Source organism: Sciurus vulgaris (assembly GCF_902686455.1).
Source record: "Sciurus vulgaris genome assembly, chromosome: 18".
Lineage (NCBI taxonomy): Eukaryota > Metazoa > Chordata > Mammalia > Rodentia > Sciuridae > Sciurus > Sciurus vulgaris.
In genome coordinates, this window is record NC_136479.1 from 31942860 (window position 1) to 31962124 (window position 19265).

A 19265-nucleotide genomic window follows, 5' to 3' on the forward strand; every position below is an offset into this window, starting at 1 on the left:
AAGTGATGGACAGGCGAGAGGCAGGGAAATGGCGGATGATAGGTGTCTGATAGTGAGCAATCTGCACTCAAAAAAGGTGTCGATATGCTGGCAGATTGCAGGTGATTACAGCAGACAAATAGGGTAAATAGCAGTGGATCAATAAGTAGCACACACTGCCTTACCAAGAAACAGATATCCTCTGCTTGAAACAGGAGTTAGGGAGCGACAAGGAACGCAGCCTCCCTCTAGTCTGCCATCTTGGATCTCCCCCCTTAGTGTGTATTTCTAAGAGTGAATTAGTGCTATATAAGGACCTGAATATTGTTCAGGCTTTCAATAAAGATTGCCAGTCTTGTGGGCTGGGGATATAGCTCAGTTGGTAGTGTGCTTGCCTTGCAAGCACAAGGCTCTGGATTCTAATCCCCATCACTGTAAAAAAAAAAAAAAAAAAAAAATCGCCAGTCTTCACAATGATTGCATCAATTCTGTCCTCATTAGTATTTTTAATTATTGTTCTTATATTTGCTTGCCATTGTGGACCCAGAGGGGTGAGACTTAGCCCTGGGACAGCTTTATGTAGCTTACTAACGGCCACCTCACATTTGCTTCTCCACGAGTAGGATTTCAGTTTCCCAAACCTGAGGTGATCTGTCAGCTGGAAAACTGGGACGAGCCATGGATCCTGGATCTGCAACGTGCTGGGATTAGGAAAGCTTCCAGTAGTGCTTGCCCAGGTGGGTGAGGAGACCCAGGCAAGAGAAGTCTTGAAGGGGAAGGGAAGGCATGTTAGTGAAGCTGCTTCTGTGTGCCAGACGTGCAGCATGTATCATACCCACTTCCTCATCCCTACTGCCCTGGAATATGGTAGGATGTTCATCACCCACCTCTTCCAGATGAAGAAATGGAAAGAGAAGATCTCTCTCACATAGTGAGAAAGTTGACAGTTGGGATTTGAGTTGAAGTCTGTGAAGCTCATCCTCTCTCTTCTGCAGTATGGAAAGGCTTCTCTGAAGCAGCTGGTTTGCTAAGTGACAGCTCTCATGTGCCTCCCAGAGAGACCTCCATTGCACCCCCATTCTCTATACTATTTCCCGCTCTCATTTTGTTTTCTGTATTCCTTCAGTATTTCTTGATAGATCTCCTCTTTCTGCTTCTGCCATTTTTCACATCCCTCTGCTCCAAGATTTCTCACTCAGCATTGTTGCCATTTTAGGCTGGGCAGTTCCTTGTGGGGAGCTGCCTCTTTACTTGGGTGTTGAGCAGTGTCCCCTGGTGTCTGTCCACTACATGCTAATTATAACCCCCCTACCCTTGTTACAACCAAAAAGGCACTAGATGGAGTTCCATCTAGAGGTCTTATAGCATGCATATCTAGAATATAATGTGCTGCCTCTCAAAACTACATTCATGAGACACTAGTGAGTACCTACAATATGTTGCTTTCTATTATCATGATGTGTTTATTTTGTTCTCACATTCTCTGGCATATACTTGCGTAATTTTTAGTGGGTTTGCTGATACTAAGGGCTCTTTCTGTTATAACAGCAGAAAGTCCTCTGAAATTCAGAATTTTGTCCACTTAGGTAGGATGACATAAAGAAGTGAGCACTTCTCAGCTTCATTTGCTTGTCTGTTATCCCAAACTGTTGGCTGCTTTTCCTTCTCTCTCTTTAGCAGTGGAAAGATCATTTGTCTTGTCTTTGTATTTGGCTAGGTCCTGGAGTCAGTTACAAGATGAAAAAACCAACTCCAGAGCAGAAAATTTCTGAAGATTTAGAGTCATATCAACTATCACTGGCAATGCAGGAAACAGTCAAGAAACTTTCAGAAAAGTTACATAAGAGTAATGAAGTTGTGGAGAGTAGCAAGCTTGCACTCCCCACTAACAGCAGTGGATATAAAGACTTCCTTGAAAACCTGCACCTTATTCAAGATCAGAATGCTCAAACAAGGAAGAGGCAGGGCAGATGTGGGAAACCCTTGAACCCAAGGTCATTGTTTTTGAGGTATGAGCACATTCTTAAAAGAGCAAAGCCTTATGAATGCCACAAATGTGGAAAAGTCATTAGGCGTAAGGCAAATTTTGATAAACATCAAAGAATTCACTTTTCAGAGAAACCCTTTGAGTGTTCCGTATGTGGGCAAACCTTCAAACACCGGTTGGCTCTTGTTGACCATAAACAATGTCACCTGCAAAAAAAGCCATATAACTGTCCTGACTGTGGAAAGTGTTTCCGTCAACTTGCCTATCTTGTTGAACATAAGAGGATTCATACCAAAGAAAAACCCTATAAATGTGGAGAATGTGAAAAAACTTTTAGTCAGAATTCAACCCTTATTCGACATCAGTTAATCCATAGTGGAGAAAAACCACATAAGTGCCTTGAATGTGGAAAAGCCTTTGGTCGGTTTTCCACCCTTAGGAGCCATCAGCAGATTCACAGTAAACGGAACTCTCATAAGTGCAGTGAATGTGGACAGTGCTTTGGTCGGAATGTGGATCTCACTCAGCACCAGAGAATCCATTCCAAGGAGGCATTCTTTGAATGTACAGAATGTGGAAAAACTTTTAGTTTCAAGACAAATCTTAATCGACATGAGATCATTCACACTGGAAAGAGACCTTACAGATGTGACATGTGTGGTAAATCTTTCATTTGGCGAACAAGCTTTATTAAGCATCAGGGTACTCACAAAGAACGGGTATCTACATGATAGTATTGGAAGAACTGTCATTTAAAGATCAGAACTTACCATCTATTCCAAGTATGTATAACAAGTTTCATGAAATGTAATAAACAGAACTGAAGTGGTTTTCCTGTGCATGCTTTATTTTCCTGCTGTAGCCAAGAATTACCGCCAGGCATGGTGGGGCATGCCTGTAATCCTAGCAGCTTGGGACGCTGGGGCAGGAGAATCACAATTTCAGAGCTAGCCTTGGCAACATAGTGAGGCCATAAGCAACAAGTGAGACCAAAATTAAAAAATAATAACTGGAGATGTCGCTCATGGTTAGGTGCCCCTAGATTCAGTCCCTGATACCAAAAAGAAAGAAAAATAAAATAGCAGAGTTGGTATGTAGCTCAAGAGTTGTGTGTACTTAGCACGTGTGAAGCTGGTAGGTTCAATCCCCAGCACCAAACAAAAAAGACAAGAGAGGTATTAAAAATTGTTGAAGTTTTTGGATATGAGGATTTCTCCAAAAGTGAAAAAAAAAAAAGCTAAAGCTTATAATCTATAAACTAAAATTAGAATGTTTCTAGAGTCTACTGAGTTGTTGGTTTTTGTTGTTTGGTTTTTTGTACTGGGGATTGAACTCAGGGACACTTAACCACTGAGCCACATCCCCATCCCTTTTTATATTGTATTTAGAGACAGGGTCTCACTGAGTTGCTTAAGGTCTTGGTAAGTTGCTGAGGCTGGCCTTTAACTTGTGACCTTCTTGCCTCAGCCTCCTGAGCCACTGGGATTATAGGCATGTGCTACTGCACCAGACTGTCTACTGAGTTCTAAGTTGGTGTTTGTAGCAGATGCTTTTGGTGCCCTGTCCCTGCCCTTGCGACCTCACCCCTTCTGTGCTTCATATAACTTGCAGTGTCTTCATCTTTTTGCCTGGAGGGTATAATGCATCCTGCATGCAACCCTCAACCAGTCATCGACAGAAATGTAGTAAATATCAGATTCCCCCTCTTCCCTTGGGTGGAATATCGCTGGAGCTGGAGCGTTTGTTTTGTTTCAAGTTTCCCCATGGAATTAGAACTACTCCTGTTATTATTAGCTAGCTGTCTTCCCCTCAGTCTTCCACCAGTTTTAACATCTCCCCCACAAATAACTTGCTACACTCACAAAGTATCCAGAGCCTTGAGGAGCCACATTTGTGTGTTTCCAGTTGCTCCCAGGGACAAGTTAAATAGGTTGAGCTGACTGTAGTAGTCTCCCTAGAGCTCACCAATAAAAGAATCCATTTGAAATTATTTTGATATCTTAAACACAGACCTAGGCCTATGTTAAAAATTGTGGCTGTTTATGCCCTCTTACAGTACTCAGATCCCTGCTTCATTTTGTTTTCTTGCCTCTACCAATTCCATGGCTTCATATCTAGCATTAAAATAAAAATCTTAAAAAGTTCTAGTGAGAATGAGATATCACTTTGGAACATTTAACTATTTAAGTGAAAGATCACTGACCTTTGTGCTATTTTTTAAAGAGTTGACATTTCTATATGGAATATATCTTTCCTGTACATCTTGTCATTAAGGATGGAAAGTCAAAACTGAGAATTCTGTACAGCTCTTGCTAAAATAACTGTCTTTAAGCACTCCCCCCCTATTTTATTTGCTTCTTGACAGACACTAATCTGTCCAATTCAGTATGAAGGTAATTAACTTATTGCTTATCTGGGTCATTTTCTTAGGAAAATTCTTTAAGTATGTAAAATTTGTATTAAATGAACTTATATCCTGTTAATCTGTCACTAATTCTTGGACTCAGCTGGGATCCGAAGAGGATGCAGGTGGAATTTTGCTGTGCCCGCAAAAGCAAGTGGCACCCCATAATCTTGGGAACTCATCCCTCTATGGGAGGAAAAGTTTGATTGTATATCGAGCTCAAAAATACCTAAATCAGTATTTTTATACTGACCAACATGAACTGGAAGAGAAAAAGTTTGCCAAAGTGCATATCCCTAAGCAAAATAAAGTTGAGACTTCAGACTGAGTAAGAAATAAGCCAATGAGTAAGTTCCCTTTATCACCACCCTGGGAGATGGGGGCCTAATAATAGCATTTCCAAGCCTGAGCACACAGCAGACTGGTCCAAGTTGTGAAGTCCATTCTGTTCAGGTACACAAACCACCAGCTTTAAGCAGAAGCATAAAACAGGACCCAGGAATAACATGAGATAGGCTTAGTGCCAGCTCTGTCACAGGGGGCTATGCAGACTGCAGTCTTCAATATGGTAGCCATTGGCCATGTGAGGATGATTACTCATTAAAGTTAAAACTAAAACCTAAGCTCCCCAATGGCTACATTTTAAGGTCAGCACAGATACAGAATATTCATGCTGCAGCAAGGTATACTTCATAGCAGTGGCAGGAGGACCCAAGGATTTCTTGTGGAGAAATGGGCATGAAAACAGGAGCTTTTTAGTGTTGCTTCTGTTTACAATTAAGTTACATGACCCTTTGAAAAGGCCTCTATAAAATGCGAACATTTCAGTAGAATTCCTGGACACAGGAGGGTTAAAAATGGTGTAGGAGCCTTCCTGAACTAACTTACTTGGAGAAAGGAATCCCATCTCAAGAGGGCTCAGAGTGTGAGGTTAGCTTTACAGCTTTACCACCTTTCCTAAGAAGCTAGACAGATGCCAACCTGATAGTTCAGGTTGGCAGCTGGATATGGCAACAACTGTAACTGCAGCAACTTAGGAGGATCACAAGTTCAAGGTCAGCCTGGGCAACTCAGCAAGACCCTGTCTCAATAGAAAATAAGGGCAGGCGGGGGGGGGGGGGTCTAGGTCACTGGCGGAGCATCCTTGGGTTCAAGCTCCAGTACTGAAGATGGGGGCAGGGCTAGAGTTCCAATTGGCAATGGGAATGTCAATATACGTTCATGTTTTTTACCATTTGGCAGTATGACTACAGCACAAAACTAGCCCCCGAGAAGGAAACCAGGAAGAAATGGTCAAGTTTTGGCATTCCTGTTTGGGTGGTGGGCTGGACCCACTGTCCTCCAGGCCTGTAGAGACTGGGCAACTGTCAGCTCAGTCAGGGAACGTGTCTAACCCTGGCCAGAGAAGTCTGGGATCCACAATGGACCACTGCACTGACTAGAAAGGCATGTTTTCTTAACAAGACCAGTGAAGCAATTTTTGACATATTTGTATTAAAATTAAACAGCTAAAGATAAAATTTGGTAGGTGCTTTCATTTCATCAGACTTTTATATATTAGGGTTGACTAAAATGTCCCATGTTGTCACCTAGTTCTGTCTGTGACTCACCAGGTAAGCTCTGGCCATACCCATTGCGGCCTAGGCCTTTCTCCCTACCATTCTCAAATGTAGCTTTCATCTCAAATTTCAAGTTGGCTTCTCCACTTGCCAGTGTTTCTCAGCTGGAGGAAATGAAGGGGAACTGACAAGGCAGGCAATTACTCAGTGGCACATGCCTGTAAATCCCAGCAGCTTGGGAGGCTGAGGCAGGAGGATCACAGGTTCAAAGACAGCCTCAGCAACTTAGTGAGACCCTATCTCAAAATTTAAAAAATATATATAAAAAAAAGCTGGGTATGTGGCTCAGGGGTTAAGTGCCCCTGGGTTAAATCCCTAGTACCAAAACAAAAAAATCCAAAAATATTAAGAGGAAATCAAAAGTAAATTTTTAGAGTATAAATAAATGACTTCCGGGCAAGATGTAAACTTTTAGTTAAGTCTTTTATTTTCATTAAGATATGCACTTTGCATATCAAAAATAATAACAAATTAAGAAATGCCTGAACTATTTAATAAAAAGTTTCAATTGTTACATTCACTTGCTGGAAAATAATGCAGCCATTAAGCATAAAGATTGTAAAGAAATGAAGATAAGATCCTTAAGAGAAAAATGTTAAAGATATAAACACACTACAGTTTTTATCACACAAAATACACACAGAAAAAAATCATAGGCAAATACCATAAAATGCCAATAACAGGTTGATCACATGGGATTAAGGGATCTTGTCCTCTATTATTTCCCAAATACCTAGTGAGGTGCTTATATTCTTTTTAAAAATATTTTTAAGTTGTCCATGGACCTTTATTTATTTCTATGTGGTGCTGAGAATCGAATTCAGTGCCTCACACATGCTAGGCAAGTGCTCTACCGCTGAGCCACAACCCCAGCCCCTTATATTCTTAAATATAGTTAAAAGTCAAGGTTCTCAAAAAGAAAAGAGAAAAAAAAAAAAAAAAAGAATTTGCATGCAGTATTTATTGTCAGCACATACAGCTAGAAAGATGATTAGATTTGTACAAGCTCAGCAAATGCTGTAATACTGAGCTACATTTCCAGGCCTTTTTGAGACAGGGTCTTGATAAGTTGCTGGGCTGGCCTTGAACTTGTGATCCTCCAGCTTCTGGAGTTGCTGTGATTACAGGTGTGTACCACCATGCCCAGGTATGACCTTTCTTTCACCAAATGCTTGTGAGCCTCAAGCGGAACCCAACAGGTGTGTTAAAGCCAATGCCAGGTGCTTTCTTCCTCTGGATATGGGGTAGAAAAAGTGCTGGGAAGTGAAGGAGCAATCAACTTTGAAACCTTGTAGCTCCTGTTCCCTGTCACAGTGCGAGTGCACGCACCCACTGATCCCCTGTGGCTACACTGGGGTCCACAGCCCACCACTGCAGAGGACCCAGATGGAGTCAAGGTAGAACTCAGGGGCGGAGTAAGGGAATTATGGGATGGCGGCCACACACTCAGGTAAAGATGTAAACTTGCACTTACTGGGCAAGCTGTGTGATCTCCTGAGTACTCAAATGTTGAGGTGAACCTTACGTTCTTCCTTTGTAAGAGGGATGAGGTAGGTTTATTTTTTAAATATTTAAAACATTTTCAATGGATCTTTATTTTATTTACATGCAGTGCTGAGGGCTGGGGGAATATAGCTCAGCTGGTAGAGTGCTTGCCTGGCTTGCACAAGGCCCTGGGTTCAATCCCCAACACACACACACACACACACACACACACACACACACACACACACACCAAAAGTTTATATGTGGTGCTGAGACTCGAACCCAGTGCCTCACACATGCTAGACAGTGCTCTACCACTGATAGCCAAGATAGGTTCTTAATTCCTTGGAGGAGTGCTTGGAAATCAATGGAGAAATGAAGAGTATTGTATAATGCCAATGAATACTGCTGTATACAAAACAATCTTCTGTCCTCAGGGCCTTCTCTCTTTGAAGATCCCAGGAGCACTTCCTTATGCCCCACAGGAAGAAGCCTCCACAGGAAAAATGCTCTAGACTGGTATTACAAGAGCCCACACATGTACAATTTAATGATGGTTTCCTGATGGCCTTTCTCAGAAACCAAGTTATCCAGTAAAGAACCCTATTCAATAAGCTGTGAAAAGGATACTGTGCCAGGATGTGTGTGTGTGATTTTTTTTGTTTGTTTCAAAAGAAATCAAGTTATAAAACTGAACTAAGACACCTAAAATGGGAAAGAGGGGCTCTACCCAATTAATCTTTATATATATATATATCAAGTGCCTCATATATGTGCTGAAATTAACCAAGTATTTCAAGAATTATGAAGTAGCTGAAATCCTCTCTACCACCTAAGAAGCAGGACAATTCCAAGTGCCTAAATAAATAATTAGGAAAAAAAAAAAAAAAAATAAATAAATAATTAGGTTAGTAGAGAAGTAACTGAAACGGGCAAGATTTTGTCCAAAAGCAGTAGTGGGAAGAGTGATGAGCAGGGCAGAAGTGTGTCACATGTCAGTCCTAGATGTTGTATCCAGTACCAACCCTTTTGGGGGGCTCTCAGCTTATGTACATTCCTCTTTCATGGAAGTTCTCCATCAAAAGGTATTCTTGAGACTCAAGTCAGAGTTAACTTACCCTGTGTGGGATGCCTGCGGAAATAGGACTCATGAATGACTGAATACTCCAAATGCCAAAGAATATAGTTTCTGGACAAGAAAATAAATCCAAGTGAGCAAAAAATTTCAAAGTGATAGAACTTTACCTCGATGGATCCTTTGGTGTCGGACAAGGTGTGTACTTTGTCTAAAGCTTTCCCCACATTCAACACATTTATAAGGTTTTTCTCCAGTGTGAGTTCTCTGGTGTTTAATGAGGGTTGCACTCTGACTGAAGCTTTTCCCACAGACAGAACATCCATAAGGCTTCTCCCCAGTGTGGATTCTCTGGTGTTTAAAGAGGTCTGAGCGCTGTTTGAAGCTCTTCTCACACTCTTCACATTTATAGGGTCTCTCCCCTTTATGTAGTCTCTGATGTCTAAAAAGGTTAGAAATATGGCAGGTCTCCCCACATTCCTCACATTTATAGAACTTCTCTCCAGCATGGGTTCTCTGATGCCGATTGAGATGTGAGCTCTGTCTGAAGTGTTCCCCGCATTTCAGGCACGCATATGGCTTTTCGCCAGTGTGTGTCCTCTGGTGTTTAATCAGGGCAGCACTCTGACTGAAGCTTTTCCCACATTCTTGGCATTCATAGGGTTTCTCACCTGTGTGAATCCTCTGGTGTTTCAAGAGGTCTGAGCGCTGTTTGAATCTCTTCTCGCAGTGATCACATTTATAAGGTCTTTCTTCATGGATCCATCCCTGGGTCTCACTGTCTCCACTGTCAACAGAGTTGTGAGGTTTCACTATACGATGTTTCACCTCATCTAAACTCTCTTTGCACTTGTTCCCATGTTCCTCACCATCCACTGGCCTCCGAGATGTGTGGATGTGCTGACCAAGGACAAAGCTTGAACTTCTGGGACTATTCCCAAATTCATTATTTTTGGAGACTCCCTCTTTTGTGTAACTATTGTTGAGATATGAGATGCTGGTGAGTCCCTGTTCTTCAGAATTTTTGAGTTTCAGTGACACAGGGTTTCTTGGGTTCTTTTTCCCTCTGTCCTCACAGGTATCATGACATTTAGGAAACAGAGGAGCCTTCCCCTGGGAAACTTCTTGTAGCCACACCTGTGGCTCTGCTTCTAGAATTTCTTCTTTTGGAATCAACTCTTTGTTCTCAGCTCTAGTTTCCAAACCTGAAACATTAAAGTACAAACTGCTGCCATTCATTTCATCCCTGTGCAATATAGTGAAACGAGCAAGTGCTAGCAAAAAAGCAGCCCCCCAGCCCCTTTTAAGTATTCTCCATTAAATTCCTTAGGTGAAGTTATTTTGTCTGATATGCTCACATTTGCCAGTATAAACCCCATATCTTTCCTTTTATACTCATTCCTAAATCAACCAACCCAGCTTTTCTTCCCTGGCCCCACTCCACTGCAGTGATAGGTCACTACATTGTGAAAGGTATATTTGGAAGGGCTGTCAAGAAAGGATTCAATCTACACTACTGGGGGGAGGGGGAAGTTCTACAAAGTGAGACAAAAGACATAAAAATGAAAATGGGTTATAGGGGAAAACCTTAAGGATCAGTATGAGTTCCAACAGCCAACTAAAAATAAATCCAGAAAGGGAAAAGAAAAAGTTGATATAAAAATAAACAGATAAAAGTAATATTTCTCACAATTCAAAGACATGAGCTTCTATATCATAAGGGCCCACCAACTACTCAGAAAAATGAATTAAAAAAATATAGCTCACACTGAGGCACAAAAAGAAAATACCCCCACAAAAAAAGAAATGTCTCCACCCAGGACATACCAAACACTGTGCTATGTTCTTTTAGGTGCTTGTCAGTCAGGTGTACCCACAAGACAAGACTGAGGAGAGGCTCTGGGAAACAGTTTATTATACTCACAGTCCAAAGGACAGGAGGCACTCGAAGCCATGTAAGGCCACATAGGAAAGCTGCAGTGGCAGAGGCATTAGAGACAGGAGTAAGGGGGAGAGCCTAAGTCATGACTAATTGGACAAGGAAAGAAAGCCAGGGTGAACAGGCTAGGGCTGGCTGGTCTCAATAATTTATAAGGAACCCAAGCTATAGGGGTGATCCTTTCGGCCAGGTACCAAACCCTGGGATGATAAGGCATTGGCACACTGCTCCCTAGGCTGTGTGGGCCAGATGGAGGAGGATGGCTCAGGGTTAGTTAATTTGCATAGCAAAGCCTTGCTCCTAGCTGAGTTCTTTGCTGTCTTCAAAATGGGTAGCCCTGGGAGGGGCAATCTCTGCCCAAGCCACAATGTCATAATATACAAAAGATGAAAAACATAAAGAAAATACACACCAAAGATAAAATACCACAATGACATCAGAATTTCTAAAAAGCAACGTGACAAACTAGCTAGAAAATTCACTGTCTTCAAGATATTTCTAACCTGAAATACCTAGCCATGTATCTTAGTCTGTTTTCTCTGCTATAACAATATACACAAGATGGGTAGTGTATAAAAAGCAGAACTCATTTAACTCACAGTTCTGAAGGGTAGGAACTCTAAGAGTATTGTGCTGGAATCTAGCAAGGCCTTCTTACTGCATCATTACATGGCAGAGGGATCACTTGGCAAGACAGCATGCACATGTCAGCTCAGGTCTCTCTTCCCCTTCTTCTGAAGCCACCAGTCCCATCAATGGGACCTTTATCCATTCCTAATTACCTCCCAAAGGTCCCACTTCCAAATACTATCAACCTGAGTTTGCAGATTAAATTTCCAACTCATAATATTTGGGAAACATGTTTAACCGAAGACCACACTCTGATCCAAATGTGAGAGAGGGATAAAGACATTTTCAGACATGCGAAGTTTCAAAAGATTTAGCTCCCCAATGTATATTCTCTGGCAGATGTTCTCCACCCAATCAAAAGGATATACCAAGGAAGAAAATATTACAGAATGCAGTAAAGAGAAAAGAAATTTCCAGGGTGATGATGAAGGGAATCCTAGAATAAGAGCTGGAAAGAAGCATTCTGTTCATATCAGAGCAGAGGAAGTTTTAGGCAGGATCTCTCCAAGGGGAAAAATAAGACTGGGAGCACACCCATAACCTAGTGATCAATAGAAAACTAGGCAAATGCAAAATGAGGCATTACTAATTCCAGGGGACAAAAAGTTGCAAAAGACAAGACATACAGGCAAATATAGATAATACTGAAATACTACATACTAATTAACCAAAAAACTAATTTAACTATAGAGAATTACAGACTGCTAAATATGTATATCCTGGGGAACAAAATTCTTCACTTTCTCCAGTAGGCAGCCAAGAGACAATAACTGAAACAGGTGAGGGGGGTGGGCAGTACAAACAGCTTATCTAGAAGTATGAAAATAAGTACCTGAGCTGAAAGATTCCGGTGGTTTTTAAAAAAATTTTTTGAAGGGCTAGGGATTGAACTCTCAGGGTTTTGGGCATGTTAGGCAAGTACTCTACCATCAATCTACACCCTTAGCAATATTTAAAAGATTTGAAAATTGTTGCCTATGAGAAGTTGGAATCTAGATTTAGAAGGGTCTGATATTTTTCTAAGAGGACTCAATAAACACAAAGCGCAGAATAAAACATTGAAAGATTGCCCTATATTAAAAATTTTAAATTCTGTATAATAAAAAATGCCACAGTAAAAAGACAATCCACCTCATACAGTCCATAAAATGACAAAAGATTAGTATAAAAAAATAACAGTCAGGCACACTGGTACATGCCTGTAATCCCAGTAGCTAGGGAGGCTAAGGCAGGAGGACCACAAGTTCAAAAAGCCAGTCTCAGCAACTTAGCGAGACCATCTCAAGAAAAGAAAAAAACGAAGCTGGGGGTGACATGGGAGGCTGTGCTGGGGATGTGACTCAGTGGTTTGGCACCTCTGGGTTCAATCTCTAATACCAAAAAACAAAACAAAAACAACAACAAAAAAACGCTGAACATGGTGAGGGATCAGCTGTGTGGGAGGAGGGGGTTTGGTAGGCAAACTGCAGCAATAAACAAGGCAGTCAGGGTCAGGCTTCATTATTTAAGCAAATTCCTGACGCAAGTCACAGAGTTTGCTTACTGAAAATCCAGAGGAAGAATATTCAAGGCAAAGGAGTCATTACAAAGAACAGGAGGCAGGATGTCTGGTGCATTCAAGTGCAGTCAGGCAGTGTGGCCAGAACAGAGTGAACTGCAGGTGGGGGGAATCAAGGGATCAGTGCTGGAGGAGGAGGAGGATTCCTGGCATCACAAGACAGTGGTTCCCACTGTAGGTCCTGAGTTACAAGACCCAACATCTGAAAAGGAACAATCAGGCTGCTGTGTGAAGATGTCATGCCACCAGCTGATTATACCAAATGTTGACAAGAATGCAGAGAATGAAAAATTCTCATATGTAGCTTGTAGGCATGTAAACTGGTGATAAGCTCTGTGGACAGAAAGAGGGGCATATCTCTTTGCACATTGTATATTCTCTTTGGAATCACCCATAGATGAATACAGGGAGATAACAAGAATGTTCAGTGTCACACTGTAATGGTGAAAAACTAGACACCTAAATGCCCATTGGTAGAATGGAAGGTTAATTTGAGTTTTCACACAGCGAATAAGGTATTAAAAGAGAGCTTAATTATATCTAGTTTGTGACTGTATGTATATAAAGAAAAAACATGCATGGAAATGATAAATACCACAATCAGGATATTGGTTACCTCTGGAGAAAGAGCATGGGGAACAGCTTCAGGGAGGGTACATGGGGCTTCACCTATAGCTGTGACATCTTATTCCTTGGGGAAACAGAAAACAAAATCAATATAGACAAATATTAAGATTTGGTAACCTGGGTGGTAAATATACAGGTGCTCATTATCTTTTTCTACTTTCTCCATGTATAAAGTATTAAAATAACAAAAATAAAAGGCTGAGCACAATTCACTGATCTTTCCCTCAGTTTTACATGCTAATAATGGATGACATTAATCTTGAATCTTTTGGCATCTCTTCCACTGAATCAGAATTGCTTTCTCATAGTTTATAAAAAATAAAATAAAAGGCTGGATCCATCACTTAGCAATAGAGAACAGAAAGGTCCTGCTTGAGTCACTGAAGAAACTCTAAAGCTCTTGGCTCAACCTGTACCTGGAAGACTGGCGCAGGAAAAGCAGTGAACTGAGCCCTTCACAAATCACATCACTATAAACCAGCAGAGTAACAGCACTCACTAGGCAGGACTGTGCTCCCATAATCCTTCTGCACGGTCTCCCTGCAGAAGTCCCTCTGAGCTGTGTCCAGGTGCTCCCACTCCTCCCAGGGTAGAGACACTGCCACATCCTCCAATGTCACCAATCCCTGGAACAACATAAGATTCCTATTCAATACCTGCTGTCCCTGGGCAGCACTATCACTAGTCCGCACATGAGATCAAACTCCAGCAAGCACTGAGAAGAGGAAGTGCTGAGAACCAGTCACAGCTATTGAGTTTTTGCCAATGAGTCTTGTACTGACCAGGGGGATTTGAAAGGACTGACACTGTCTTATAATTCTGAAAAGCTTTTCTGTGGATTGCCCATGCTAATTTGGTATAGGCAGGAGCAAAATACTTACACATGTTATATCACTGTGATTTATCAAAATGGAAACCTGAACACCTGATACAGATGAGAAACGCATAATCAGAAAGTTTCACATTCGAATGCTGGCACTCTGAGATGCTGTTTCCTTATGAGTGAAAGATACACCTCAGTCAGAAGGTGCTCAGTAAAATGTCCCTTCCATTCCCTGCACTTGTCCACTTCACAATAAGATAATTACCCAACAAGATCCTCTTTTGAGATGGTTTATTAAATGTGAGCCGACTACTTTCAGGGGTGAGTGCCAAAATCCATAGAATGGGAAGATTCTAAAACTGGCAAGGGAGATATTTTTTCAGTTCTACAAAGGGTCATGAATTAACTCCAAGGCTTTTTCACTCACTGTAGTGTGTATATGTACATGTATGTTGACACCTATGTGTATACGCAGGTTAAGTATCTTGTATCTGATATGCTTGGAAGCAAAAATATTTTCAGATTTGAGTTTAAATTTTGGAATATTTGCACAGACATTACTGGATGAGCAGCCCTAATCTGAAAACTTGAAATCTGAAACCATTTTTTTTTTTTTTTGGTGCCAGTAATTGAACCCAGGGGTGCTTAACCACTGAGTCACATCTCTGGACCTTTTAATTTTTTATTTTCAGGTGGGGGTCTCTGTAAGTTGCTTAGGACCTTGCTAAGTGTTGAGCCTGGCTTTGAATTTGGGATTGTCCTGCCTAGCTTCCAGAGTCACTGGGATTACAGGCGTGTGCCACTGTACCCAGCCAAAATTTGCAACACTTCTTGAGTGTCAAGCCCATACAACAATGTATTTGTACAAATGTGCTGAAGTTGAGAACCTCTGCCTGTGATCATGGCTAAAATATGAAGTGGCCATTTTTTTTTTTTTTTTTTTTTTGGTCTGAAGTCTAGAAAACGTTTTAAAATTAACTATTCACATTGATAATGACTGAATTCTCTCTCACAAACAGTACGTTCAAACTGTATTTCAAACCAGTAAAGGAGTGTCTTTCAGAATATTAGTCTATTTTTCCTAGGCCCTCTTCTGAAGGGCTTCCCACGTGGTTGTATTTTGATATCTACAAAACCAAAACTAATTAGGATTGTAAATAGGTATACAGCTGCAGACCAGGAATCAATGGCAGGAGACTGTTATGTGAACCTGTGGAGAGCAATGACTTGGATCATGGTCTTTTTTTTTTTTTTTTTTTTGGGTGCTGAGGATCGAACCCAGGGCCTTGTGCTTATAAGGCAAGCACTCTACTGACTGAGCTATCTCCCCAGCCCCAGATCATGGTCTCTTGACTGCCTTGTGGCTGTGGCTACACTTGTGCTGGGTACTTTCTGTGCAAAGGTGCAGATCAAGATTGCCCAATTGCTATGGTGATGCCCTGCCTGAGGAAGCTCTGTGCAAAGGCACAGAGCTATACCAGTCTTGACCATCAGCTCAGACACCAACTCAGACAACATGAGCTTTATCCCCCAATAGGGGAATAAAGAATTCTGGACATAAAATTGCCATGACCTTCAAGCCTATTTGCAGAAACTTGCCCACAAATAAACTTTTGATGATAAAACCTATATAATAAATGTACTATTATAGCTTTTGGCCACTGTTTCTCCATCAGAGGCTGGTGTCCCATCTGTTTCCAGCTTCTCTCTCTTTTTTAAAGTGTTCGTGTGTCTTTCTTTTTTTTTTTTTTTTTTTTTGGTGGTGCTGGGGATTGAACCTAGGGCCTGAACTGAAATATATCTTGTGTGTCTTTCTTGTGGCATGAACCTTCACATTTTAAAATAATAGATATTGTTATGTAATCTGGGTCTCCTAGTTCTCAGATGGACACCTTTTCTATTTTACATAGTTGTTTGACCCTAAATCTGAGCCTTATATTCATCTCTGAAATGAGAGCAGATCCCACCACCATGGTATTTTTTAGCTACAAGATTTTATTTGTCTTCAAGTACTGCAAAAGGTCATATGCTAATATTAAATATTATTGACCTTTGGCTACTGTTCATTTCATTCGTGTGGATAATTAAAAAACAACCTAAGAGTTACAAATGGAATCTTCAGAGAATGCTTTGCAAATACAGTACTGGAAATCTTCCCATTCTAAGGATTGGGAAACCCAATGCTGTATATAATAAAGTCAATCTCCTACTGATATCAATGACATTCCTTTCTTCCTACCTTTAAAACCAAAGTTGGAGTGCTCTAGTCAGTTGTTCAATGGTGTCAATACCAATAAAACAAAACAACCTTTTTCATTTTTTGTTTTCAGTAGAAAAGCAATATGGAGTAATGTGCAGAAAAATGTAAGGTCATCCATAAAAGACTGACATAAAGCAATGAACAAAGATCTGCTAATGTCATAATACCTTATCATAAAATATTTGATTCTCAACTGCTGCATTTATTTTATTTTATTTTGGTACTGGGAATTGAACGGGAGCTTTACCATTGAGGTATATTCTCAGTCTTTATTTATTTATTTATTTATTTATTAAATTTTGAGACAAATTGCCAACACTGGCCTGGAATTTGTGATTCTCCTGCCTCAGTCTCCCAAATCGTTGGTATTATAGGTAAGTGATACTGTGCCTGGCTGCATTATGTTTGTGATGATGAGAAGTAGTTAGCTTTGGCTTTGGTCCAGCAGCAGCAAAACAGGATGAAATGACAAGTACCATAAAGATACAGAATTAGGTCCACTGAGTCACTCAGTGGAACAAGGCTTATTTTCAGTCCAACAGTAGCCAAGAATTGTGGTATATACTGTAACTCAACGGGAGGCTTAGGCAGGAGGTTTGCTCAAGTTTGAGGAACTTAGTGAGTCCCAGGCAACTTAGGAGACCCTGTCTCAAAATGAAAAAAAAAAAAAGGGGGGGCTGGAGTTATAGTTCAGTGGTAGAGCATCTCTGGGCTCAATCCACTGCAAACAAAACAAAACAAAACAACAAAACAACAATCCATGAATCATAATTACATCAAATTTAATTTTGCTAAAAGCCCACCAGTGCTGCAGCTGCCATCTCCCCAAGAGGCACCAAGTAATGTATGCAAATTGAAAAATAAAAAGTATAACCATCCTCACTGTGGGAGGAGGGGGTCACCAAGCTGTTAAAAAGCAAAATGGACCAGGTGCGGAGGCATGCTTGTAATTCCAGCAGGCTGGGGATGTGGCTCAGGGGTTGAGTGTGCCTGAGTTCAATTCCTGGTACCCACCCGCCCCTCAAAAAAAAAAAAGCAAAATGGGATGCTCACATTCAAGGTGCTGAGAAACTGCTGTTCTAAGTTGTTTAAGAGCATGAGCCCACTTTCCATCCTGACATCGATGTCTAGCAAAAGAGGGTGTCTTGCAATGAGTAACCAGTAATTCGTGTCAGTTTGATTCTAAAGTCCTACTAGTTTCTGCTTATTATGGAAAGAAAATAAAAGTTCATACAAAATAGAACAAGGGAGGAAAAAACGTCTGCAACTCAGAGCATCCCTCACACTCCCACCACCCAGTACAGGCCTTTCTCCTCTCACCTGGGGTGAGGTCCCGCCCAGGGCTCTCTGGAGAGCCCGCGCCACAGCGGCAGCCTCCTCCCCGCTCTCGGGGCAGTGCTCCCGCACCCAGGCCTGGAGTTCCTCGGGTAGGATGGTCAGGAACTGCTCCAGCACCAGCAGTTCCAGGATCTGCTCTTTCGAGCGCATCTCAGGCCTCAGCCACCGACGACAGAGTTCCCTGAGCCGGCGCAGCGCCTCTTCGGGTCCATCCACCTCCTGGTAACGCAACTGCCGAAACTGCTGTCGAGAAGTTTCCGGGTCCTGCCAGGTCCCGGGCAGGTCGGACCCCCGACCTTCGAGTGAGTCTTCCTCCACTTTCACTATCAAAAGTCCCTCATGTAGGGGCTGCGCGGCGACCCTGGACCTCGCAGCCATCCGCGCCTTTGGGCGGTCAAGCTCGAACCCATCTTTTTCCGGCAGGTGCTGACTTTCCCAGAGTCTTGCCTTCAGGTGGGAAGACAGCAAACCCAAAGAACTCATGGGCCCTTTCCAAAGCGAGCGTTCACGGCGGTCGCGTCCCAAAGGCCCAACTCCACACAGCCCACTACCCACGCCGCACTCGCCGCTCACAGCAAATACCCTGCCAGAACAGGCGTGATCCTTTCAGAGAAAAAAGATCAATCCAAATCCAGCCAGGAAGTGCGTCACCGATCCCTGCGGTGCCCGCCCCAGCATTTCCGGGGCCTCTCCAGGCGGCCCGGAGGACTGAGATGCATCTCGGTGGTTTACCATCCTTCCCATCCCCGCCGTCCCGAGGTGGCGACTCCTGTGCTGATTTCTGCTGATGAAAAAAATAATCGATTTAGGAGCAGTTGATAGGGAATGAAACCGTCAGAGTTGGGAGAAAACAAGAAAGAACTTTACTTCTGTGTACGTCACATGTTATGGACTTTGATTCTCACAAAGATGAGGAAACTGCGACCGGAAGAAGTCGTGTCTACTGTCAAGATGCTTGTGACACGATGAAGGAGACCAACATGCCCATTTCAAACTCCAGAATTAAGGACTTACCAGTGATACAGTGTTCACTTAATTGTAATTTTTTTTTTTCCCGCCCCAAACGACTTGGTTCATTTATTCATTCATCCATTCAAGAAGCCCATGCAAGGACTGAGAATGTAGCTCAGTGGCAGGGCTTTTGCCCGGCATGTGCGAGGAGGCTCTAGGGTCAGTCCCCAGTCCCAGTGGGCGGTGGTGAGTTGACTGCTGTGCTTCTGCCCTCAGGAAAGTGACGAGTTGATCTGGCATATTATTATTGGTACATGCCACAGCAACTCCCTAACAGTACAGGACACAGTGTGGTCTTCAGTCATCAAGTGCCCAGTGAGTATTTCCTGAGTATCCATGACCTTTGAAGCTCTAGCAGAGTAACAGCACTCCTCCCTCCTTCAGGGTGCTGTAAGAAGTGAGAGCTAGGGGTGGAACAGGGGGTGATGGGGATGCCTTAACCAGTCCCACAAACTGGGTAGCTTAAACAGCAGAGATTTATTGTCTCAGTTCTGGAGTCTAGAAGTGTGAGATCAAGTTGTTGGCAGAGT

At 42.1% G+C, this 19265-nt stretch overlaps 3 protein-coding genes across 10 annotated transcripts in view; 2 read left to right on the forward strand and 1 right to left on the reverse strand.

Moving 5' to 3' along the window:
• ZNF789 (zinc finger protein 789) overlaps positions 1 to 17027 on the forward strand; it is a 32446-nt gene extending 15419 nt beyond the window's left edge. For 2 of the 5 annotated variants that reach the window (XM_079121286.1, XM_079121285.1), the window contains exons 4-5: positions 603 to 716; positions 1697 to 6935. In XM_079121286.1, coding sequence (XP_078977412.1) covers positions 603 to 716; positions 1697 to 2697 — 1115 coding nt within the window. In that variant the 3' untranslated portion in view covers positions 2698 to 6935. Of the gene's footprint in view, positions 1 to 602; positions 1289 to 1696; positions 6936 to 16456 lie in introns of those variants that run through there. The other 3 variants (XM_079121289.1, XM_079121288.1, XM_079121287.1) reach the window with 3 other exon arrangements.
• The window catches only part of ZNF394 (zinc finger protein 394), a 30165-nt gene extending 11816 nt beyond the window's left edge, over positions 1 to 18349 (reverse strand). The window contains exons 1-4 of one of the 3 annotated variants that reach the window (XM_079121261.1): positions 17707 to 18349; positions 13803 to 13929; positions 8720 to 9754; positions 8373 to 8606 (exon numbers count right to left, since the gene is read on the reverse strand). In XM_079121261.1, coding sequence (XP_078977387.1) covers positions 8584 to 8606; positions 8720 to 9754; positions 13803 to 13929; positions 17707 to 18207 — 1686 coding nt within the window. In that variant the 5' untranslated portion in view covers positions 18208 to 18349 and the 3' untranslated portion in view covers positions 8373 to 8583. Of the gene's footprint in view, positions 1 to 8372; positions 8607 to 8719; positions 9755 to 13292; positions 13368 to 13802; positions 13930 to 17706 lie in introns of those variants that run through there. The other 2 variants (XM_079121263.1, XM_079121262.1) reach the window with 2 other exon arrangements.
• Positions 18350 to 18483: 134 nt separating this feature from the next.
• Positions 18484 to 19265, forward strand: part of LOC306649841 (zinc finger protein with KRAB and SCAN domains 5-like) — a 30727-nt gene continuing 29945 nt past the window's right edge. For both annotated transcript variants that reach the window (XM_079121232.1, XM_079121231.1), the window contains exon 1: positions 18484 to 19050. The gene's annotated coding sequence lies outside the window, so the exon portion shown is untranslated. The remainder of the gene's footprint in view (positions 19051 to 19265) is intronic.